The sequence below is a fragment of the Poecile atricapillus genome, chromosome 6 (assembly GCF_030490865.1).
Source record: "Poecile atricapillus isolate bPoeAtr1 chromosome 6, bPoeAtr1.hap1, whole genome shotgun sequence".
In the NCBI taxonomy this organism is placed as follows: Eukaryota; Metazoa; Chordata; class Aves; order Passeriformes; family Paridae; genus Poecile; species Poecile atricapillus.
This window is the reverse complement of record NC_081254.1, coordinates 7988174-8013281: the sequence shown is the minus strand read 5'-3', so window position 1 is coordinate 8013281 and position 25108 is coordinate 7988174. Positions and strand designations below refer to the sequence as shown.

The window sequence follows — 25108 nt, the reverse complement described above, 5'->3', positions numbered from 1 at the left end:
ACACAAAAAAAAAAAAAAAAAAAGGTATAGAGAGAAAAAGTTGTATGTCCAAGTGAAATCACAGGTTTAAGGCAATCAGGAATAATTTCTTCCTAGGAATAAATGGAACCATTGTGCTCATAGTAACAGCACTGAAAACCTGAACACTGTCTGTAGATAACAGAAAACAATGAAGAGATCCCTGGCTGTCAAAGTTGAGTATGTACAGCTGGCATTTAACTTAAATGTCTGGGCTTCTATGTGAACTTCCTGCATTATAAATAAAAGACATTCCTAAAAACTACACTTTTACATGCTACCTCAAAAAGCTTTGGAAAAGTAGTCATGTATATTTTGTTTTCTCATTTTCTCTGTTCTTAGAGATGCATGTGGGTGGCATAGCATTGTAACTTTTTGTTTTAAAATATGGTCATAATGAGCCTAAAATACTGAGAAAGTGATTGCATTTGATCACTGTGGGTTTCTTCTTCATTATTCAAATTCTTAATAATGCCTTAAGACATGAAATAATTTAGAATGCAATAGAATGCACCTCCAAAGGAATTAAAGTATCCAGAGTGAAAATAGGTTAGTTAAACAAGCCAAACAAACCCAACAAACAAACACCCAAAGTGTTCTATGGGGAAATAAAGTTTAATTGCTAAATGCTAAAATGCAAGTTCTTTGTATTACAAATTTATTACAAGAAGCACCTGTAAGGATTCCTATGATTTGTGTGTGTTCTTTGTGTTTGGCTATGGTTGGATATTTCTTTGTTAACTTTTAGGGTGTAACAGAAGTACTGTAAAATAAATAAGACCAATATCTCCTCTCAGTTTCTTCTGAAATAATGAATAACTTTTTCTGAAACATCTGTGTTTAGACCTTATTGCTATTCAGTTGTGACTCGCAAGATGCCTGCTCTATTTGTTAAAACTTGTTAAACACGCTCATGAATATTTGTACAGAATTAGTTCAGTGCAGATCAGATGCTTGGGAAAAACAACCACCACAATACCAAAGACCTAAAATAGGCATGATTTTTAAACAGTATGAAAGAGAAGACTCACTGAAAAAAAAAAAAAAAAAAAAATTTTGGCATGTTAAGCCTCTTGTGTTTGTCATTCCAAAATGCTGAGCATGCCTGCTTCATGCAAGCAAATGGACACAATGCATGTGTTTTTGATTTTGTTCCCTGTTTTTCAAGAGTTAACTGCTGCCTCTAGCAGGTGAAATGATTATCCCTTCACCAAGAGCTGGCGGAGCATGCTATATGATTTCAGGAATGGAATTGAAGTAGTGGGATCAGGTTTGATGGGAAAGAGGACACACTTTCATCACTATTCTTTTTTTTTTTTAAATAGAGCACATATGCTTATTCTGACATAGCAGATCTCGAATTAGGAGAGGGGGAGAGGCTAAACGTGTGCAAGATTAAACCTATGTCAAAAGACACTAAAGTGTCCAAGAAAACTGCTTATGCTGACTTTAGGAGGGTGTTAAAAATGGCTTGGAAACTTGCTGAAATATTTTGAATATTAGATGTGGGAGAGAGTGATTTTCTTCAAGGGTTGTCAAAGGAATAGGGGATTACCATTAAAAGGCTTGTTGGCTCTGTTAGGGAGGTTGGAACAGCCGGCCAGGTCAGTCTACTGAAATTTGACATAGATTTAAACCTGCTCCCCTATAGTTAAATTTAAATGTATTTGGCAAGAGTATTGACTTATAGTTTACATTCTCATACTGTATTTTTAGCTGGTACTAGTTAGCCACTGGTCATATAAAATGTAGTGTTTCAAAACCTGCTAAATACATTAGCAAAACAGTGTTAAATAAGCATGTCAGAAAACAAATCTTTGTGAAATCCTGATTTCAGGAGATTTACAGATGAAAGATAGTCTGTGCTGAGTTTGTATATACTGAAGGAAATTTTTATAAGTAAAGGAATCAGAAACAAGATGCCTCAATAGCTCAGTCGTTTATGGATTTGGGGGAATTATATTCACACTGCTTAAGTTCCAGTGCTACATCTCATACTTGGATACATCTCATACTCATCTGTTTTTCAGGTCTTCTGAGATGATGGTTACTCTGTGTTTCAATTTCTGCCAACCCATGCATTCAGATTTCTTGAGCTACTAGTGAAAACTGGTGTCTTTATCGTTATGAGCAGGGGGACTGCTAATTAAGCTGTGAAATACTCTGTCCCTCTTTATGGGGTTACACAAATAGTGTTAAATTGTAAAGTGTTATTGGTGATGATAATATGTTTTGAGAGCTGTGTTTTCTGAATGCCTTCTAGTCATCCTGAATCTGCTGCCCTTTTGCTAATTGAGTATTATTCTCCTGACCTTGCTCACACTTCCCCTTGTTCCCACTCAGGACATGGCAGAGGAAGGAGGTATCTTGCAGCCAGCTGTGGCACACAGCCAGTATCACTATGGGGAGCAATACTGCTTTCATCCACCTCCCTGCTGGGACAGCCTGTCATGCTGCAGAGGTCATTCATGGGACAGGAGTCCCTCTCCAGGTTGAGAGGGAACAGAAGTCATTCCCTGTCAGCTTGGATTGGATCAGGGAGAGAACAGCTGAGAATGTGGGTGCTGCATGCTGTAGAGTCCATTGAGAACTCATCCAAGGGAGGCAGGCAGCTTCTGTCAGTGATCCTGGCCACTGAGGGGTGCAAGTCCAGTTTAAAGAACAAAGAGTCCCTGAGGCAGACAATGTGGTGTTTGTTTACTTCCCTGGGTTAAGCATACAGACTATAAAATTACATGCTCAATAACAGAATAGAAAATGTAATTTCATATATGAGGGTCAGCAGATGAGACTGCATACTAATAGTTTACTAGAAGCTGAGTAGTCTTGAAAGAAGACCCTTAAATAGGCTTTATTTATTTTAAAAAATTGATTTAAAAACATATTATGACTTTAATTGGTCACATTGGTCACTGTTAATGAATGGACTCCAAAAAATGGTTAGTATGTTTTAGGAAATGCTATTGAATAATGAAGAAAAATCATTCTCAAAGACTTGCATTTTGTTTAAGACAACACACAGACTTCACAGTTCATCTCTCTTCAGTGTTTGCATACATAGAAATTTTAGTGCTAAGTTGTGTGATTTTCTTTTAATTTTTTTTTCTGCCCCTGGCATTGTAAATATATGTCTCAGTCTTTTGTGCTGTAATTTAGTCACCAGCCTCTGGCCTGAGTGCAGCCTAATGTATTCCTTCCTTACGGGCAGGAACTGTCAATGTAACAGGCCACCAGCGGTAACTGCTGTGCCATCTTGTCCTGAGCAGCATCTTGGAGTGTGTATATCTGGGGAGAGGTGGCAGCTGCTGCCATATCCATGGCATGGGAGTGGAAGCAGGAGGTCCTCTTCAGCTCCACCTACAATTGAATTTCAGTTTTTAGGGCAAACAAGTTGCTTTCAAGCTGTAACTCTGACCTTTCAAACAAAATATCAAAGCTCTTAAAGCATTATTTTAAATGTGAATGTTACTCTCACATTTCCTGCAGTGGAGAACATTTAATCACACATTTCCTGCAGTAGGAAGGAATTTAATATTTTTCAGACAGACTTTTATCCTAAGCCGATAGTAATCCAGATCTTCACAGAATGCTTTGTTTCAGCAGAAAGCAATTCAACTGCTGCTTTTGGGCATGGGGGTGGAAGAATCTTAAGTCTTAAATGCAGTGTGAGCACAGTGATATGTACACTCCCACAGAACACCTTGAAATTTGTCCTTCAGTCTATGCAGTGGAGTTAAAGTAGATATCAATCTTGATTTGGCTAGACTGGATGTTCCCGGGGTGGGATAGAGACTGGGGGCACTGTAGGGAGTACCTACATAGGGTTAGTATGTGTGATGGGGACTGTCCAGTGGTTGTGCAACTCCCATTCCTACTGTGACTCTCAGGCATGTGTACTGGATCTTTATTTGTATATATATTCTTTCAAACTTCTCAGTGTTTTCTGTGTGTAACTTGAGTAAAACTTTCCATCTTGGCAAGTAGTTCTGAAACCAATGGCCCATTGTATAAATCCCTTATGTCCTCTCTGAGGCGCCACAGGAGCTCCAGCTCAACCATGCAGTTTGGTTAAGGGCACAATGTTATTTTATGGCACATACTTGACTTTTTTTCCCCTTTGAAAAACAAAATTCTGTGTCCAAAGGCTTCACTGGAAAATAGGGCTGAATGTTCCTAGCTTGGATCTAGTCCTTTATCTACAGTGGAATAAGAAATACAGGCTTGTAATGTGAATTCTTAGTGTTTTAGTTGTTATAATCTTAATTGCACCATTCTATACAATTTCCAAATGTCTTTTTGTAGTATATCACATGATGAATGAACTTTCTGGGCAACTAAACAAGTGTCTTTCTATACTTCTGGTGCTGGCCAAAACCAGGTTCTGTCACTATTTTAAGCAGACTCTTCACATTTGGTGAGTGGAATTGTGCTGAATTTGTATGGATTCTGCTGTGAACCAACTAGGTCCATTTTATATATTCACCAGCATTCAGTGACTGAGACTTAAGTCCTCTTCAAGCATTGGACATGGACTGATGAACAGTCTTTATGCTATAGCAGAGTAATATATATACTGTAAGCTGTTACTTGTCAAAAGAAGCAGTTCTTTCCCCAGTTCTCTTCTCCATGTCCTAGCAGCTGATAAAGTATAGCTGGTTCCTGATGTAGTTTACTTGAAATGCTTTTCAGTGCAAGAAGTGGAGTAGTGAAAGGGCAGGATTTTTGCTGCTTTAGGAGGAACCTTAGGAGACCTGTCTTAAGCCATTTTGAGGAAATAAATTTGACTTCAGAATTTCTATAATCTTTAATACAGACACTGTACAGCGTTCATAGTGCATTTTTAACTCAAAGGCAGGCTGTACTTAAGTTTTTGAGAACTGAGTAATCCTACAAGTTTGTAGGAAGAGATAGAAAAGTTAAGGCTTCTACTTCTCTCACAAGAAACCTTTTCTTTGTTATTGTTTGGTGACAATATATGAATGGTGGAGTAAGAATTATAATAGGTTTCTTGTGCTTAAATAGCACTCTGTCCACTGTGTTAATTTTATATGCTGTACTAATAGCTAGTCATTAGGAAATTAAAATTAGGTTTCAGCCACTTTTCCCCCCTGCCCTTTGGTACCCAAGCAGACTTAAAGAGCTTTCATTCAATTGTCTCTTCACTTTACATGGCTATTTTTAGCATGGAATAATTCAGTATGCTGGTCTACCAATGGCAAGCAGTTGTTGTCATAAGTGTGGGAACAAACGGCTGTGGCCAGCAACACCAGAATTGCCTTCTGCTGGTGCTGTTGCAGAAAAAGGTGTATGGAATTGTACCCAGGTTTCTGCTCCTGCTAGCTAACATGCTGATCAAATGAAGAATTTTACTTAAAAGCTTCATTTGTAAGAATGAAATTAAGTTTTTTAACACTTGCTTGAAGTGGAATTCATGCACAGGCTTGTTAACCTTTCCCTAAAATGGTTATTTTTTGCCTTATGCCAGAGAGGGAAGAATTAAGTGTTATTTTAACATGACTTTGAGTACTCTACTCGTGGTCTTATTCTTTCAGTTGCTTGTGTAATAAATTAATCTTTAATGCTTTAATAGTAACATCATCTAATGTAAGATGAAAGAGCTGCTGGATGACCTTTCTTTCCAACAGGGAAATTTCCATATGTTCCATACAGGAAAGAAGTGAAGACAATTGGAGAAGGAATACTTAATGTTCATATGTGATTAACTATTCTCCTGTGTAGCATTAGATTTTGCATTGGTATTATGTCAGTAAAGCTATACTAGTAAGAGAACTTGCTATCCTGTAGTCCAGGCTGGGACCTCTTTGGTTTGCAGTGTCAAGTTCCTGGCAACTGGAGCTCTTTTTGTAGTGCTGCCAGTTTCTCAGTTGTTTGAATTTATGTTACAGAGTGTATTTTTAACATGTTTCTCCTTAACTTTATTCAGATTTGTGGAGGATAAAATATAAAATAGCAGAAAACTATCTTCAGCCATACTCTTTAAAGTGCAGGTGTTACTGTCATGCTACCTTGAGCTGCTATATTTGAAGTTAACATTTCTGATGTGTGTTTCTTTTAAACACTTGCCCTCACCCAAGAAGTCTTCATTTGCGCAGATTAAAGGAGTGAAATGCAGCATTTGTAATTAAGCTGCTAGCTTGTGTAACTTTGTCATCTGCGAGCAATGTACAGTTAAGCATGGGTAAAAGCAATACCTTAATCAGATGTAAAGCAGCTGCATGTGTATGTTCAGTGTATTTTGTTGTGCAGCAAGGAAGCATGGGCTTAAACATCTTAACCCAAGGTGAGCAGCAAAGTTAAATCTCTGTCTGGTTTCCAAAGATACTGTTGTTGTATTTCAGAGCCAAGGTGCAATAACTGAGAAACTGAGAAGTTTCAGTATGCATGATTTGACTACTATACAAGGAGATGAGTCTGTTGGACAGAGACCTTATCAGACATTGCCAGAAGCTAAAAGGAAAACCAGAGCCTCTGCAAGTGAATCTTCAGGTATGTATCTTTTCTTTTCCCTGCCTAAAAGAACAATTCACCCAAAGCAAAAGTGGAAGAGCAGAAATGCATTTAACCTGTTTCTAAACGGAAAAGGCCTCAAAGAACTCCAGTAGACTTAAACAGAGTACACTCAAAGTAAATTATGGCAGTTAAATTCTTCCTGAATTACTTTCTACTCTCATCCACTGTCAGTGTAATCATACTGTATTCATTACTCCTGTCATTGCCAATTGGCAACAAGAACTTATTACCAAAGTAAAACTTAATTGGAAGTCAAACGTTATGTGATTAAGTAGTGTTTCTGTGACAAATCTAAAAGAAGTTAAACATGAAAACATATGGAAGCTCAGTAAATAAAAGAGAAAATTAATAGAAATTACTTTACCAGGTGTCCTGGGGTGACTTTATGATACTGGTATTCCCAGTCTCCTGCTTTATATATATGTTAAGTTCTGCACCTTTAATATTAGCTTTGAGAGCTAGGGAAGTTGAAACTGCTGGAGGCTGATGGGAGTTTTTTCTCTTGACCAATGACTGGCCATTTCTGAGAACTGACAGTGGTTTTAACCATTGAAAAGTGAGATCAACCTGTGAACACCTACTTTAAGATAAAAGTCCAGGAATTTCTTGTTCTCTTTGGTTTCTGGCTTTTGAAGAGGTAACAGGCTCTGGCTCGGCCTCCTCCTCCCCTCCACCAGACCAGACAAGGCTGCGGAGGGGAGTCGGGGGGAGGCGAGCAGGCCCAGGCTGGGTCAGGCCAGTTCCCCCGGCTCGGCTGCAGTTTCTGCCGCTGCTGAGTTTTACCAGAGACTGCCAAGTAAGGAGAGGCCATCGCAGACAGCTCCAGCCACTGCTCTGGCAGAGATAACAGAAGCAGCTACCAGGCCTGGGCAAGATTTTAACCCTTTCATTACCAAGATGAGACTTGCAGATTAATCCTTTTTTCCAGAGAGAGAAAGAGAGAGTAATCAACATGTAAAGAGACCCTATAAACTATCAAAGATAGTGAAGAAAGGAATTAAGCCTCAGAAGAGGTAGAGAATAAGGAGATGCTTTAATAAGCTGAAATATTTTTCTGTTAAAGCTATGGAGATGGACAATAGTGTTCTGAAAAAAAAAAACCTCCATTAATTCATGACAGAGTATATTGGGGAGAATAGGGTATTTCAAAGTGTAGATTTAAGCAAATGGTGAAGTGGTTGTGATACTGTGAGATAGTGGAACAGAGAGGGAGAAGTAATAGTTGAAGATCTGTGGCCTTTGAGAGGCAAAGAGAACACTCCTGTTTCCAGGGGAGCTCACAAAAACAGATGAAGAGAACTTTTGCCTTTGAATAACTCATCCTTAAAAATTACATCCCTAGACTCATTTGACCCATAACACACCTCAGAGTGATGTGAAATGGGAGGAGAGAACTGATGGCAGGATTTTCGGGCAGCTGGCATCAGAGAAATAGAAAACTATAAGAGAAATAGCTTTCTTGTGAGAAACTCCATAGATAGCAGAAGAAGATTTCTGTTTCTCTACAAAGACTGATGAAAGGATTATAGCAAGACCTGAGAGTGTTTTAACCACCAAAGTTTTTTTGTCTCTATGTTGTCATGTGAACAAGGGAGTGGTTGGGTAGTGAGGGAGAAAAGGGTTTTCTGGAGGTTTTATTCTGGTTTTCTTATTCTTGTAGTTTTTGTTAATAAACTTTCTTTGTTCCTTTTACGTTTTAAGCCTGTTTTGTTCTTGTTCTAATCCATATCTCACAGCAAGAAATAAGTAAGTTTTCTAGTAATTTTTTAGTTACTGCTTTAAAACCATGACACCGGGTTTGTAGTAATAGATCAAAATGTAAAATTGTATATGGTGATCTGAATAATAAAGGCATCAAGTTGTCATAATGGACTGATGTCTATTAACACTCAGAAGATGGTGTGTGGTGGCCAATATATGGTTTTTTGAAAGATACTATTATTTCATTATTGTATTACATATACTGTTATTGTCATCATCACTTTGCCCTTGAGCTGCTGATGCTTGAAAGAAGGTTTTGCTGGAGATCTGGTAACTACATAATTTTTAAATAGCAAGACTATGATGTATAGGAACTGCTGTTTCCCACAAAAGAACTGGGTCTGGGCTATTTCTTTTCACCTAAGCCTGTCATTCCTTCTCATCCCTCCATTTTGGGGAGGGATAGCATTTGTGGGGTCCAGGGAATTTCATGAATAGTGTGCTAGTCCATTCTGAGGAACAGGTGACCAGCTGAAGGGACCTAATCTGAATTGGAGTTTCCAGAAGGTATCCTGTGCAGGGCGGTGTGAACTGGAGCTTCTGGAGGGAGAGAAAGCCAAGAATTCACGAAGAGCTGCACTAGAGATGATGTCACTGCAGCTGTTGTGCAGGATCTGTTCCTCAGTAAGAGAGCATTACTTACTTAAAAATGCTCTAATTTTTAAAAAAAATTCTTCAGTTTATACTATATAAATAATCACTGATTGTGATATTCAATCTCAAATGTCAAAAAGCTTTCTTACAGCTAGTTGAACTTAATTAATTGTTTCTGGTCCTGGTCTCATCTAGCATACACCTCTCATGTTTTCTTTGAATTTTCTTCAGCATTAGGAACTTAAAAAAGATCAAAAGTACACATAGATTTAGGAACACTGTGTAGCAATATTCTGTTGTGCTTAGCTGGATCTTATTTTTTGTCTGGGCCAGGAGTTCTGTGCAAATTGATTTAAAAGGCCTAGTTGTAGGATGTGGATCATAGGATGATGGTGAGCTGGCAGTGTTCTTGCTGTGAAAAAGGCAGATGGGATGCCGATGCATCAGGTGTTACAAACACAGATAAAAAAGTAGTGGTGTCACTGCAAACACTGCTACTCTGAAACAGAGAAAGAGATGTGATTCAAATCTTCTGTATTGAAAAAGATTAATTGAAACTGTACTGGAAGCAGAGATATGTTGCCTCTAAAATGGCAGAAGAGAATGACAGAATGTTAGTCTCAAGTAGCTGTGGAATGGATGATGTGATTCTAATTTCTAGGGAAAAAAAAAATTGACAAAAAAATTAGCTAAGCCTAAATAAAATATTAACTTAAGATGAAATGTACACAGGTAATTGATAAAATTTAGTTTAGAGTCTAAAAGGTGTTCCTGAGTGTTACAGCCAGTAGATTCTGGGATAAAAGGAGTGTTTGGTGGAGGAAGGAATCAGACTGGATTTGGTAGCTTTGTGATAGGTCTGTGGTGGAGATTCGGGGCTGTTGGACCCCAAGGAGCTTTTGGAGTGTATTTTTAAGCAGTTAGTGCCCTCTAGTGAGAATCTTAGCTAATAATCTTGGTCCTGGTTTTGTAGTATGTTAACAACCCTTAACAGTACTTTGGTGTGTTACCGAAATGAAAGGAGCTTTGGTATAAAAAATGCAGGAGGATGAGTGTATGAAGAAAGATCCTATGAATGAGAGTCATCAAATGGTTTGTATTGGGAGGGATCTTTAAAGGTTTATTATAAGTGTAACCTCCCTCTCACGTGAATTGTGTCCTAAAATCTTAAGTACTTCTTTAGATGATCACTAAAGTTTTTGCAGTTCAGTGTAAAGCAGAAGATGTCAGCAAACTTGTGATTTCAGTCTTGACAACTGAAGAATCACTGCATTACATACCTGTGGAACCAAGTGGCAGGATTAGAAGTACCAAACTCATGGCAAAGTAGATGTTTCAGTTTTGAAATGAGCACATCATCTAAAAGCATAAATCATGTGTGTTAAAGATGAAAATCACTGCTTTCTTAGAAGTCAAAAAGTTACAGCTACTATTTTTTAAATATTTTTTTTCTAAAGGTTACAAAACCCCACTGGAAAAAAATCCTGGAGATGATAAAACAGATGAAGAGATGGAGGGGACACATTCAGAGGATGAAATGTTTGCTCAGAGAGGCCTCCGCAGAACTCAGAGTATGAAATCTGTGAAAACTATTAAAGGCCGTAAAGAGGTAAGTATAATCCTGGTTGAGTTTGTTCTTTCAGTGTATATTGGCATTATTCATAGTGCAGAAATTTATTTTTATTTTTAATATTGGAGAAGTTGTCAACAATTACTGGGTTCCAGAATGCTAAATGGGGAAGAAAGCACGTGACAACAATATCTAAGTTTGGAGCTTTTGTAGTTTGGAGTGTTTAGGGGAAATAGATGTATGAAATTAATGAAGCAAGGAGCAAGGGAGAGGAGACAAAGCAGACTCTGTGTTTGAGATGCTAATTTTGGCACCACCAAGCCTAATTTCAGGAAGTGTTCACTTTGAAAGGGGTATGGATAACAATCATATTATCTGTGTGTTGTGCACACTTAAACATCTGCTGTTCAATAGATAAAGAATATTCAGAATTTTTTAGTTGCCATAGACAAACAGCCTGACTCTTTGTGATCTACAAAGAGAAGATCCTAGTTAGCATCCTAGTGCATGCATCACAAAATTTAAAGATACTCCAGTATAAATCTCTGTGAAGTCTTATAAAAGTTTTTGGGTCATTCCAGGAAAACAATTGATACTTACTCCTCTTGCCCAATTCTGTTGAAACTTTATCTTATTCAGTCACAGGTAGATTCTCTTAGTGAAACTGGGTGTCCAAAGCACATTGGAAGACATTTGCTAAATAGGATTAGTGGGGAGGTGAATCGTATTTCTGTTTCATGCGACTCAATACTTCATTATAATTTTGGTTTTCCCCTCAGATACGATATGGATCACTAAAATACAGAGTAAAGAAGAGACCCGCTGTATACTTTTAAGTGTACTGCACAATTCCTGCAAGAGAAACTGCTGTACTATAGTAACTTGAATTCAAGTGTTAAAGATCTCTGTACAATGCCTGGAATGAGTCTGTATGAACAGATATGGTAGGACTTGGTTTTGTGAGTCCAAGTGATCAGATAAAGTATTACTCTGTTTTTCTATAATTGTGTCATGTTTAGATTTAAATCTGGACAAGTTACAGCATGAATTTTAGCACTCCTTAAATAGGAGTTAAATGAGTAATAAGAAATACTCCTTTGCCAGAGGTATTGAACAGATTGAAATAATTGCAAGTCCAATTGAATTAAGAGAAGCTGTAAGTATGTAGAGCTTGTGAAAATTGAACCATAGTGTCCCCAAGTTTACGCTGAAAGATAAATATACTTGAAATATTTTTCTGAACTACAATTCCTGAAAAGGCCTTTGTGTAATTTTTAAATGTACAGTTTAAAGGACAGTGGGTGATGGTGGGAAAGGAAAAGGAAAGATGAGGTAGGATACATCCTTAACATCATCATCTTGCATCATATTGCCAAGCTTAGCAAACTGGGGTACATACAGCACTTTATGCAAAACTGTGTGGTTTTGCACACTTAATGATTTACAACTGCACGTCATTTTAGTGACTTGCTACATAGGCTAGAGTTACATTTTGAATGCCAGCAATTCTTGTATTTCATGATATTTTTAAAATTTATCTTGATTCCTTAAGTACACTTAGGATGCTGTAGATATCTGCTACTAATGATATTATCAGGTGCCTTTCTATGTATTACTGGGCTGTGTAGGTTTTGTCTGTGTGGTTTTGGGGTTTTTTTTTTGTTTGTGGGTTGTTTTGTTTGTGTCTGTCTTCCTCCATCTAAAGAGATATAACATGATTTAAGTCAGTTTTTGGTTAAAATTGCAGTAAGTAAAACTTGTAGCAATTCCAGTGATGCGCCTCAGGGATCTGATCAGCCCATGAGCTGTGTGTTCAAGTCATGCTGCCATAAAGTCATATATGATAGGTTAGTCAGGCCCTGGTTTAGTTTTGCTCTACATTGCTTTAAGAAAAAAGTATATTTATATATATATATGTACTTTAGAACATGTATGAGTGTATATTTCATACTATATGTGGGTTCTAAAATGGTTTGTGTAGTACTTTTTTTATTGCTAAAGTTATTACTAAAATATTTGCATATAAATAGCTCTTTCTAATGGTCTAGTTGATTAAGTCAGTCATTTTATAACCTAGAATCCCATGGTATATCTACACAGAGATTAATTTTGAAATGTCTTTCAATGCAGTGATTTGTCAAAATTACTTTTTTAGGTCACCTTTGATATTATTTTCTGCAGTTCTGAGAATTAGACTGATTTTAATTTTCTGTGTGACTATATTTCTACTGTGGCTTTAGGGAGAAACAACTCACTTTTTGCAGATAGTACTTTATTATGTATCTTTGGGACAGACCTTGTTACTTGCCTCAAAGAGAACATAGCATGGATTCCTCATATCCTTGGATCTCTGACTTCAATCCTCAGACCCTCCCCCAGGTCTTGACAATCATCTGCTGTTAGTGTTGTTCCTCTCTAGCTGTAGGAAATGTCTGCAAGGCATGTGCAAAGCTGTGCTCAAATGCAACAGCACTTAGAGCATCTCTGAGGAACCTTGGTGCTTCAGTGAGAAGTCCCAGCAGGCCATGTGTGATTAAAAGGCTAAAGTTTGTAATAGTTAACTCAGAAACACAGTTTGATACCAGAAGACAGGAAGGCTGCTGTCTCCCAAATGAGTAAGTACAGTGCAAAACTCCCATCCCCTAAACAAAACTGTACCTAGTTATCCAGCTTTTCTAAGGAGCTGTAGGCAAGGAGTGATCACAAAAACAACCTCCCTGGGAGTGTGGGACTTCTGCCCCAGGAGTGTTTGTGCTTCTCATCTGTTTCCCTGAGGCTTGTCTGTATGTTAAGGTACATAAGACATTAAGGAACCTAGAGCTCTTGTATTTGCATCTCACCAGTCTCTGAATAGTAGACTAACCAGGGCCTGAGATGGACACTCTAACTCTTACTGTATAGTTGAGCATTTGCTGACACATTTTTCTGTAACTAATCATGCTTGTTTTACCAGCAAGCATGGCAAAAAAAGATCCTTTTTCTACAAGTCATAATCCTGCATGAAGGAGTAGGGTAAGCTGTTTTTTCAGAATTACAGTTCCTGTTACAAGTTCATGTAGATCCTGTTATGGGAGTTGTGTTTTTACCCCATCTCTAGGACTAGAGATCATTGAAGTATTTTAGGGTCTAGCACACTCTTGTCAGGAAGTTGCTCTATGTGTCTCTATGTACCTGAGTCTGTAACTTCTGGCAGACTTAACTTGCCAGCTCAGTAGTGATAAAGACTAAATAAATCCTCCTCTTTCTGGAACTTGCATGGAATTAGGAAAGCTGGCAGTGTTATTAATATTCATTACTGTTTGCATAAAAATGTATTTCTGTTCTTTCAGATCCTACATAATCAAATCTTCAGTGTTTTCCTAGCTGTTGTCTTCATTCTAATAGCCAACTATAAAAATATTTTCTTTTTATATCTCAGACTCATTTTGGTCTTTGAATTCATCCTCAAACTTGTTCACTGGATTATCTTAATTTTTTTCTTCTTACTGTTCATTGTTAGCTGATGCTAACAATGCACACAATGGCATGATTAGCTTTCATTCCAGTGATACATAGCTCTCCTTGCTGAATTTAGTTTAGTTTGGTTTTGAAATATTACAATCTTTTAACTTTAGTTACAGGAAATTTTCAAACTTTTCTTGCCTTAGCAACTGCAGAAGTTGTCTGTCTATCTCTTGCAGGAAGCTTCTTGAAAAAAATGTTAAAAATTGATGTTTAATATTCATTGTGGATTTGGAATGTAAAATGTTGTTCATGTCAAATTATCTGATCTTCTGAAAAAAGTGTTACCTGAGAACTGACTGACTGCCACCAACAGGACTGCTGGTGTAGTTAAACAAAGACTTGGGGTTTAAAAGTGTTATAAAGGAGAATATGTATTTCCATTTAAATCATATAAAGGTTTGAAGCCTTTCCAGAATATATCTGAACTGACAGCTTTCTTAGCAAGAGCCTACTGTACTTCTAAAATACCCAGTCTGAGATGAGGATTAAATTGGTGGCCTCAGCTGCAAATAAGCTTAGGCTGGACTTTGATTAGAATGTAATTGCCAATATTGCTAATTCCTTTGGTATGTGAACCTAACCAAATAATATCCAACATACATTTTGCAAAATATAATGAATTTTAAAATAAAAGGTAACTTAGTAAAAGAGAATGGTGGGGAAAATTCTGGACACATTCAACGTACTGTTCATGACAAAAATGTGTTTTACTTTTGGTGTTGCTTTTATTAATAGGAAGTTGGTATTTTAAAGTATTTTTTCTACAAAAATGTATGTGCAAAAGCAATACTTTAACATTTTTCAAGAACTTATACTGTTAAATGCTACAAACCACAGAATATACATTTGGACTGAAGGTAGTAGCTTTAAAAAAAATGCAATGTAAGCTTTAATTTTTATATTATAGTAATAACTTGCTGTCAACTTGTTTACATATTTGTAGGATGGAAACTTCATTATGCATTGACTTATCTTGATGCTGTCTTTAATAAATACTGCTTTGAGCAAGATGCAGTGGATATTTTATTATCTGAATTAGTATTATAAACCTAGTCACTACGTAATCTGTATTCTGTTACTTATTGTAATGGTTCAAACACAAAAACAATCTATCTGAACTTTGGAGAAACTTTTAAAACTCTTTGAAGTATGACTAAGCTACTCTTGATTTTCTGCCACCAAGTCTGAAGCTGATTTAGGCTGAAATGAAATGTACCCTGCCAGAGGCAACTTGAACATACTATAGTGTCACCTGGTTTGATTAGGTGCTTGGTTCAGAGTAAATTTAAATTGAGATGTTCAGTGTCCCAAAAGAGTGTAACTTCCTGTGGAACTGCTTTTAAAACTGATTTTGTTCTGTGTTCCCTAGTCAGGGTTCTTCTGGTAGTCCAGAGGAGGACATGCATAGGTGAATTTGGCCCTTTCCTTTTTCAAACCTCCCTTCAAGTCATCTGTTAACACCCCTACCAAAACTGAAGTAAAAACCTCAGTAACCACATTTTCTAGGCCTTGTTTGCAAGGCTTCCTCAAGGCTTGTTTTCAAACCTCAAATAAAATATTTTTTTTATATGGTTCATTGAGGAGAAAGATTTAAAAGACAGTAGCAATAAATCGTTTTTAAGCATAACGAAAATCCATCCCAGAAGCACAGACTGACTCTTAAGGGACCTTACCATGATTCAGTTTCTGATGTCAGAAAAGTTCATGCAGTACAAGCACCCTGCCAAGAAATTGTGGATGTCAGAAAGTAATGCTGACTTTTTTCCTTTATTTCTTCAACTAATGTTTAGCAGGTAGTGGGAGAGTGGACTAAAAGCTGTCTTCCTGATGCTGGTAAGATCCACCTGAAGATTCCAGGTTTGGGGAAAAACAAAGGCAAAAAGAAATTGCTAGAAGAAATACCCCAAGATAGCCCTTTGGGAGTTACGTTAGCTAATTGGGATATTACCTCAAGTACAAGGAAAAAGGATAGAGTAAAGATGATTCTTTTTTGCATGATCAAATGGGCAAATAAGGAAGTAAGATCCGACCATGTTTGTTGGCCTAGATATGGTTCTTTTGAAACTTGGATTTGTCAGGCTGTAAACGTGTTTGTAAATTCAAAAGAACCGTTTAATGCAGAGGAGAAAGAATATGCAGCATGCTGGATGGGGGACACAAACCCTGAGAGAGTAAAAATTCTAGCAATATCAGAAATATCAAAGAAAAAAGAAGAAGAAAAAAGGAAAGAAAAAGCTGTGACTCTTTAGCAGTGTTACCCCCTCCTCTCCTGCATGGCCCCCCGCCTGCTGCAGATGTCCCGCTGGGGATCCCGCCTGCTCCGGGTTCAGCAGAGTTAAAATGGCTGGGTGGTTGGCCCTCTGCCAAGAGCACACCTGGTGTCTTGGAAACACCCTATATATAGTGTTGTGCTACATGGACTCCATGCATATGCAAACTTTTCCAGGAAATGTTTTTCATGGCCACTCCATGATTCCACCTTATTACAGCATGCGTATTTCTTGGCTTTGCAGTTTTATTTTCTATCTTATCATCTTTTAATTTTAATCCTGGGTGTGAACCAGCATCTTCTCACATGCATCATTTGTTGTGATGGCTGCCAAGCGCTCCGGAGTACTGCTTCTCCCGAAGGAGGATCACCCACCAATGACCCACCAATGACGATGTTCTCCCCAGAGCTCCGGAGTCCAGGCTCCTGTGTTTCTTGGTATTCATGAAAGAGGAAAGCTTTTCCACTGTGTCAGGCAAGCTTAACGAGCGCCAAAACAAGAGATATTTGTGTAGCATTCTCCTTCAAGTAGTGCAAACATGGATTTGGACCACGCTCTTATGCAGTTAGTGAGGCAGACGTCTGCGCTGCTCAGGGCATGTCAATGCATCCCAGAGCCTAAGGGAAAGAGCGCAAGCGTTCCCGCAGAGAGCAGCAACAGCAACAAGTAGCAGCACAAGGAAGCCGTGGCTGAACACCCTCCAGACCAGGGCTGACATCATTTTGGCAGCCTGGCGAAGAGCACTGTCGTTCCTCTAGCAGCCTGTAATCGCAATTGTTCTTTGCATTGTGTGCACTGGAAGAGAATGACCTCTTGCTGTTACATAGTCAGATCTCTGGAATTTTCTGCTGTTTCTCGCGGAGAGAATGTGTCCCTGGATATTGATGGAGTTCATTTCTGCTCCTATTAGGAACTTCTTGTTGGCTGAGAGAATTTTGCAGCAGAGCCGCTGGTGCACATCCCTGAGCAGGGAGACACAGACTCAGATCGGTACTGTGCAGGTGAGCCTGTGGTTGGGGAAGCGCGGTATGAAGGCGTACCCCTGGGGGAGACTGAGGGTGGAGGATTTAAAGAAGAGTCACGGCTCTACCCCGCTCTTGGCCACAACGAATGGATGGGTTTCCTGCATCAGGAACTGCTTCTAAACTTTATCGTTATATTAAGAGAAGCAGTGAAGGATATGGACGTTGAGAAGTTTGTTTTATGAGCTAGAGATATTAGGTGTTGGCCCCCCCGGTTCCGCTGCTGCCTTTTGCAGATAGAGGTCGGTTGAATTATGTTCATGTGTCCATTGACACATGCTCTCATGTTTTGTGGGCATCTGTGCACACGTCAGCCTCATCGAAGGCTGTCAAACACCATTGGTTGCTTGCTTTTGCAGCCTTAGGCAAGCCTGAATCTATAGAAACAGATAATGGTCCCGCCTATATTAGCAAAGCTACTGAACTTTTTTTGCAAGACTGGGGAATATCACATTCAATAGGTATTCCTTACAATAGTACTGGAATTGTAGAATGTGCTCACCAAATGTTGAAATGCTCTTTTCCTATTTTTCAAAAACAGGGGGAACTGTCTCTCCATGACATAGTGGCCAAAACTGTGTGTGTTTTAAATTGGATGAATATTAGAAATGAACAACAAGAAGTCCCAGCGAAATTACATTTGTCAGAAAACGAAAAAGCAAATTTTGATTGAAAAGTAATAGTACAGGTTTTTAATCCAATTCTTGGGATATGGGAAGGTCTGCAGACCTTAATTACATGGGGAAGAAGTTATGCTTGTGTTATTTCAGGTGAAGAAGCACGACCTCGGTGGGTCCCTGCAAAGTGGGTACAACCAGCAGTAGACGATTCCAAATCTCAATCCGGCTGAATATCAACGCCAGTTGCATTGCCTGAAGAAGACGCTATACCCTGAGTTGAAGAAAATTCACCCAGATGCAGTGTCAGCAGTAACAGCGTTACTTGACTTAGACACATTTCATAGTGCCTGCAACATTAGGAAATTCACTAGAGCACAAAAAGATTTTTTAGAACATTGTTGTATATCACATGGCATGGCCTGAAGGCTGTGGATTAAAGTTTGGTGCAATTCATGTCTTACTAGTAAGTGGCGCGTAGTGCGAATATGTGACAAGGAGACACACTGGTTGTGTGAACAGTGTTATCATACTATCATACGTTTTGATCACTATCAATTTTTGCAACAAATTATTGGGCAAGATTTAGCTTTATTACAAGGCACTTTGGGGGAGCGACCTTTGTTTATTACACAGTATCATAATTTTCTAAACACTTTGCAGTTAATCAAAGATATAGGACAAAAAGTGGTTGCGCAGTTGCTTTTAACGGTATTAAAAATAATTGCACGAGAAGAAAATATCAAGCAAAATAAAATTGTTGCAGTGAAATGTGGAATAGGGAATAAGGTTCCTCAAACTTGGTTTGTGACAGATAACGAATGGGAGCATCAAAAGAAAAGATGGTAGAGTTGAAAGCAATCTCTTCAACAGTTTTGTGTCACCTGTTTTTATCAGGGAATGGGATGATCCACATACCCACCAGACAAAATTTGTGGGTGACATGGGCACCTCAGGGTTAACCGATTTTTGTTTAAGTTTAGCTACTCCTGAACATCCTTTTCAAACTTGTTTTATTGGATTTTCTTTATATCCAAATAACAAAACTTTTTTAGGATATATGAAAGAATTATCCATCAATTATACTAGCCCACAGGGAAGGGACAACTGTGGTTGTATGTGTCTCAACATCACTGAGTATCAATAGCCATTCAAACGACATGGATTGTGGTAACAGGCTATTATTTGTAACCATATTATCATTAAATAAGATGTTGCCTTTGCCTCCACAAGAATTAAATTTATTGAGTAGTGTTTGGCCTGGTTCTTATGAGAATGCGTCATTGCATCTTAGCTGTAGTACCATGCTGAACTTGGCCATGTTCAATGGATCTGGAGTCAGCAATTTTGGTAATCCATGGAAGACTTGGATGATCCATCAGGGAGATGCAGAAACTGCTTTAGAATTTATTGGTTATCAAAATGTCAGTAGTATTTATAATTGGAACATTGGTAATTCAGAAGCTTTTGCAGTGAATGTTACAGGAGGACTTGAACTCTCAGACGGTATCTTTTTTGATTTGTGGGAATAGGGCTTAGCAAGGCATTCCCTTTAGACCAGTAGGGGGCCCATGTTATCTAGGAAGATTAACTATGTTTTCACCTAATAAGTTATGGTGGGTAAACACTATCCTATCAAAAATGATATGCAACAAAGAAGAGAAGTAAAGAATTTTGATAAAACTTGTGATGACAATATTAATATTCCTAGTAAAGCAGAGGCCATTGCAGCATCATTTTTTGTGCCATTAGTAATGACAGCCATGAATTATAAAACTATAAAAACGTTTGCATGTTGGGCTGAAAAGCAATCCAATTTAACATCAGAAATGTTATCTGAAATATTAGCTGACACGGAGGGTATTCGACATGCAACTTTACAAAATAGAGCTGCCATAGATTTTTTGTTATTGGCACAAGGTCATGGCTGTGAGGAGTTTGAAGGGATGTGTTGTTTTAACTCGTCAGATCATTCTGTTTCAATCCATAAACAACTTGTCATTTTAAAAGAAAACATGAACAAAATCAGAATTTGTTGGTTCCCCTGCATCTGCTGACTGACCTCTCGAAGTAATAAGGTAACAGTGACACAAGCCAGAGCACCAAAGAAGAATTTGAGAAGGACTTGTTAACTCCTTATCAGGGTGTGTGAAACAAGGTGGAAACACTAGAAGAAATAAAATATACTGACCTAACCCACAAGATGTCATGCAGATAAGTCAGAGTGTAAAACTAAACAAAAGAGTTCCTGAAATGTCAAAAAGCTCACAATAATGTTTGAATAATGTATGAAACACAAGCATGTACGTCAGTAATATAACAATATATAGATAACATTGTCGTAATCTACCAAGCTGTTCTTTGACCAGTAGCCAGAAACACATCAGCACTAGATATTGTCCCTTTTTATTCCCTTATTAAACTTTTAAAAATTCTAAAGAGTAAACTTTGTTTTTCACAGATTGGAGGTCCCACCGAGATGAAGACCTCAGTCTGTGTGACTCTGAAGGTCCTGGGCAGGAGGTGCCCTGCTTAATTAAGTGGATCACCCAGGCTTTCCCTGCTGCTATGAGAGTCTGCAAGTTTAACCCTCGGTAGGAGATAAAAAGGGACAAAAAGAGAGAGAGATGTAAAACACCCTAAGAAACCCCAGCAACTCCTAATTTCTGCACAAAAAACCTAGACAGGTGAGTGTATTGCAGAAAAAGGGGGTCGCAGAAATCCAGGAGAGAGAGTGCATGTGTGTCTGTGTGTGTGTGTGTCTGTGTGTGAGTGTGTCTGTGTGTGAGTGTGTGTGTGAGTGAGTGTGTGTGTGTATGAAATGTGGATGGGACAGTCCCTGATGTGTGAAGTGAATTACGGGATCCGTCTAACCGAGGTTCTGTCTCCCTGCGAGGGAACCAGCCAGTGAAGGGATGAAGCAAATGCTGGAGGCCAAGTGAGAACTCAGAATGGGGGAAGTTTAACTACTTTAGGGTCAAAATGGAGAATTAAGAAAATAAAGAGGAGAGGAATTTCCTGTAATTTCAACTGCAGAAATCCCAGTTCATGACAGTACTGCATTCGAGCCATGTCTGATTGACTACAGGAATCTTAGCTATATTAAGGGTTAGAATAGTTAAAAGTTGGTGCAGGGTCTGCAAAAACACAGGATGCTGAGAACCACTTACCACTCCAGATTTGCATTCCACAGGTATCATTGGCCAATGAAATGATGAGTGGTCTGATCCCTTGCATGTCTTGGAAGGGGTTTTTCCTGCCCCGTCAGCCACAGAAAGTGGCAAACTTCACTGGACTTTCTTTGCAGCCCAAATATGGTCAGGGGCCTGTGCAAGGACCCACTGTCTTTACTGATGGTTCAGGGAGGACTAGAAAGGCCATTGCTACCTGGAAGGATGGATCTGAGTGGCTGGTTTTGGAGAGTCATGAGGCTGGATCAGCCCAGTTGGTGGAATTATGGGCTGCTGTCATAGCATTTCAGAAGTTTTCCCAGGCACCTTTCAATTTGGCCATGGATTCTGCCTCCATGACCAAATTGAGAGCCATCCACGAGCAGGTGTTGATGTTTTCACTTTTTTTTTTGTTGTTTTGTTTTTTTTGTAATAACGAAAGGGTGAGATATCACCCTGAAATTACAGCCTTCTGATTGTATGGAGTATTGTATTTTCCAATTATTTTTCCTTTTGATTGTTTAGAATGTTGCTAGCTTCTTTGTTCATTTTTCTTTTTCTTTAAAACAAAAAGGGTGAGATGTTGCCCTGAGAACTCAGCTTTCTGAGCTTGCTGACATAGTTTTCCCAGGACAGTAACTGTAAACATAGATATGTGTACATTCTTTCTGATACACATCTTGTGATGGACATCTCTCACGACCAGCTTGGTTGGGAAAGTGTTATCCTGACCATCCAATCCCTGGCTGTGGTCAGAAACCTATAAATTCTGGGAGAAGAAATAAAGCTCTCTCTTCCTTTCACCACATGTCGAGCTGTGTCCATGTGATCTATTTGTCTCCAGTGGCAACATTATAGTATTGAGAAAAACAAAAGAAGATGGAAACCTAAAGAAAGCATTTTAAATGTATGAAAAGTTGCAATATACTATGAGTGCAAAAGGTCAGAAGTTGTAGCTCAAGCCAAATGTCATAATGAAATAAAATTTCCAGGAGACAGACTCCTGTTTTATGCCTTTATTAGGACTCAGAGGGGGCCCAAGGAGCCACTTGCACCACTGCTGCTCCCACACTGGCAACTCCAAGAAGACACAATTCAGCTTTGCAGCACACACTGCAGAGCTGGGGCTTCCGTCCTCATGGAAGCAACCAGGAGGTTATTCTGTTATTCTGGCTCATTGCCCAGGGGGGGGGTCTGTTCTTTCCAGTCCTCTTAGGCCATGGTGATGCAAAAACATGTGGTTTTTTTTGGTTTTTTGGTTGGGTTTTTTTTTTTTAGCAGGCTTAGGTGATGCAGGAAGATGATCTTTAATCATAGCTTGCTAGAATATGTTTCTTTGTCCTTTTATTCCTTTGTTAGCTCATTGTTTTGGTGTCTGGCATGCCTTAGTTTGCATATGACTCCTGTGCACAGCCCCCTGGAAGCAGCTTTGTTACATAGGAACAGAGAAGTAAGAGGAAGGGGTAGAGGTACATCTTATAAGGGAACTCTTCAAACACTTCAACCACCGCTAAGTACTTAACATTACTAACAAGTATCAGGGTAAACAAGAGGTACAACAAACTATGTTTACAAATGGAACAAGAACATTAACTGGACACAACCAAACACAATATTTTAACCGGGGTGGATTTCTTGAGAGATTTTATTCATGAAAATAAGAAAGAAAAAGGGGAGGCGTTGTTAAAAATGACAGTATAATATTGGCTTTCACATTTATGTATTAGATTTTACATGTTGTTATTGATCATAAATATTTGAATATAATACAATTTGTAACTCCATTTAGCTGCTTATTAGTATAACACAATCTATTAATTTTACACTGTATAGCTTATAGAAATAGTGATGTGATAAATACATCTATGTATGCACCATATAGCTTGTAGAAATAGTAGTGTAATAAATGTATTATATCATAGGCCTTAACAAAACACAAAATATTAAAATGCTCCTATGTAACTAAAAGAATAGTATAAGGCAATTATGTGGTTTCCCCCACATCTGCTGACTGACCTCTCCAAGTAATAGGATAACAGTGACACAAGCCAGAGCACCAGAGAGAAATTAAAGAAAAAATTTGTTAACTCCTTAACAGGATGTGTGAAACAACAAAATAAAAAGATAAGAAAAAATAAAATATATTCATCTAACCCACAAGATGTCATGCAGATAAGTCAAAGTATAAAAGCAAGGAAATGTCAAAAAGCTCACAAAAATGTTTGAATAATGTATGAAATACATAAATAAACCTGTACCTCGGTAATGTAACAGTATAGAGATAACGATCTTAATCTACCAGCATGTTTGTTAGCCAATAGCCAAAAACACCTCAGCACTAAAAATTGTCCCTTTTTATTCCCTCATTAAACTTTTAAAAATTCTAAAAAGTAAATTTCACAGGGTGATTTTTCCACACAGACTCAGTCTTAAAGGTCTCTTTCAACTTTAATAATTCTATGACTTATTTGGCAGACTTTTCAGCCACACACATCTGCTGTTTCTCACACACCATCATGAATATGACATACCTTTTCCTTGTATTCAGTTTTGAAGCGCCACAGTTATTTTCCTCACCTATCCACGTGCTGGCGGAGGCTGTGATTTTCACCCCCTTGTCATTTATAAAACCCCTCGATTGGCTTTTGTATATAAGATTGTTTAAAGTTAGTCACTATAGAATTGTACTGGTTGGTTTTTTGAGTGTTCCAATTGTCAGGAAAATTAATCCACAAACACCAGAGTTTTATGTCCAAAAAGGAGACAGAGGAGTCCTTTTACTTTATTCTAATAAAGGGAGAGGCCATGGGGCATTCCCCTGGGGTCTCTCAAATTTTTGGAGGGCGCAGCCACCCTTTTATCCTAATTCCCGGCCGCTTGTCCCTTCTCTCTTTCCCCATAGGCTGAGGTACTTGAGAGGTACAGACTTCCTGGAACTCCTGATACCTGGGATACCTCCTCCCCACCCAGTTCATAATCTTTTCTTAATTCTTAACTCTTGTGGAATTCATGGTGCTCTTTCAGTGCCCCTTTCATCTTTTAGTGGAATCTATCCCATTGTTTCTGTTGTCTCTCAGTGATAGTTGCATTTTATCAGCAGACCCACAGCTTGTTTGTAAAGACAAACCCGTCATCCTTCTCACAATTAAATGTTTAATGGTTCTGTCAACAAGATTATCAATTGTGATAGTCATTGTCCCTATTTTTATAATCCTTTGCTCATTTGTTTGTTGCTATTGATACATTATTTGTAAATTTAATAATCCCTTTTAAGTTTATCACTTTTGAAGGCCTCAAAGCAAATCCCCTAGCCAGCAGCATGCAGCATTGTACAAAGGATTTTTAGCCTGCTCCAGAAGACTTGTAGACACCACGGCAACAGTGCATACTAATGAAAAACTTTATCGCCAAAAAGCTCAGTTACCCCAACGACAGCTGACTGTTGGAGGAGAAGGTTTTACCAGCACCAATCAACAGAAACTGTTGGGGTGGGACTACGAACAACAAATTGAGGGGACAGAGATTATAAAAGAAACTACGAGATTCGAAGAACTGTCCTAACTGTGGATTAGCTGCAGCAGAGGACCCCACATTGCAGACTACAGTTTACACCTCTTTTAGAGGGATTTATATAAATTTGAGTGCAAATTAGCTGCATTCACTGCAGTGCCGCTGAATCCTTGCATTGGGGCCAAAACGCCGGTTCTGCTAGAGGATTCCTCAATCCTCAGACCCGGGTCCTTTTATTTTTTCTTTTCTTTCCTTTCTTCTTTACTCCCTCACCCATTATCCCTTCCCCCGCTTTGTTTCTTTCCCTTAATGAATACCCTAGTTTATTTGAACTCCCGAAGTTGTGTCTTTTTCCTCACACCCTTGTTCACTGGACACGGACATTAGCTGTTTCTCACTCAGCCCCGCAGACCCTCAGGGCCGGAACAGTACCGGGCCAGCCGAGACTCGGGCGCGCGCCGCACCGCCCCGCCAGCGGACTGCGCTTCCCGGCGAGCCCCGCGCGCCACCGCGGCTGCGCAGGCGCAGGAGGACACAAAGG

At 38.7% G+C, this 25108-nt stretch overlaps 1 protein-coding gene across 1 annotated transcript in view; it reads left to right on the top strand.

Moving 5' to 3' along the window:
- The window catches only part of REEP3 (receptor accessory protein 3), a 43291-nt gene extending 28303 nt beyond the window's left edge, over positions 1–14988 (top strand). Inside the window, exons 6-8 of the mRNA XM_058841436.1 lie at positions 6378–6525; positions 10362–10513; positions 11254–14988. Of these exons, the coding sequence (XP_058697419.1) occupies positions 6378–6525; positions 10362–10513; positions 11254–11310 (357 nt within the window). The 3' untranslated portion in view covers positions 11311–14988. The remainder of the gene's footprint in view (positions 1–6377; positions 6526–10361; positions 10514–11253) is intronic.
- The last annotated feature ends 10120 nt before the right edge of the window (positions 14989–25108 follow it).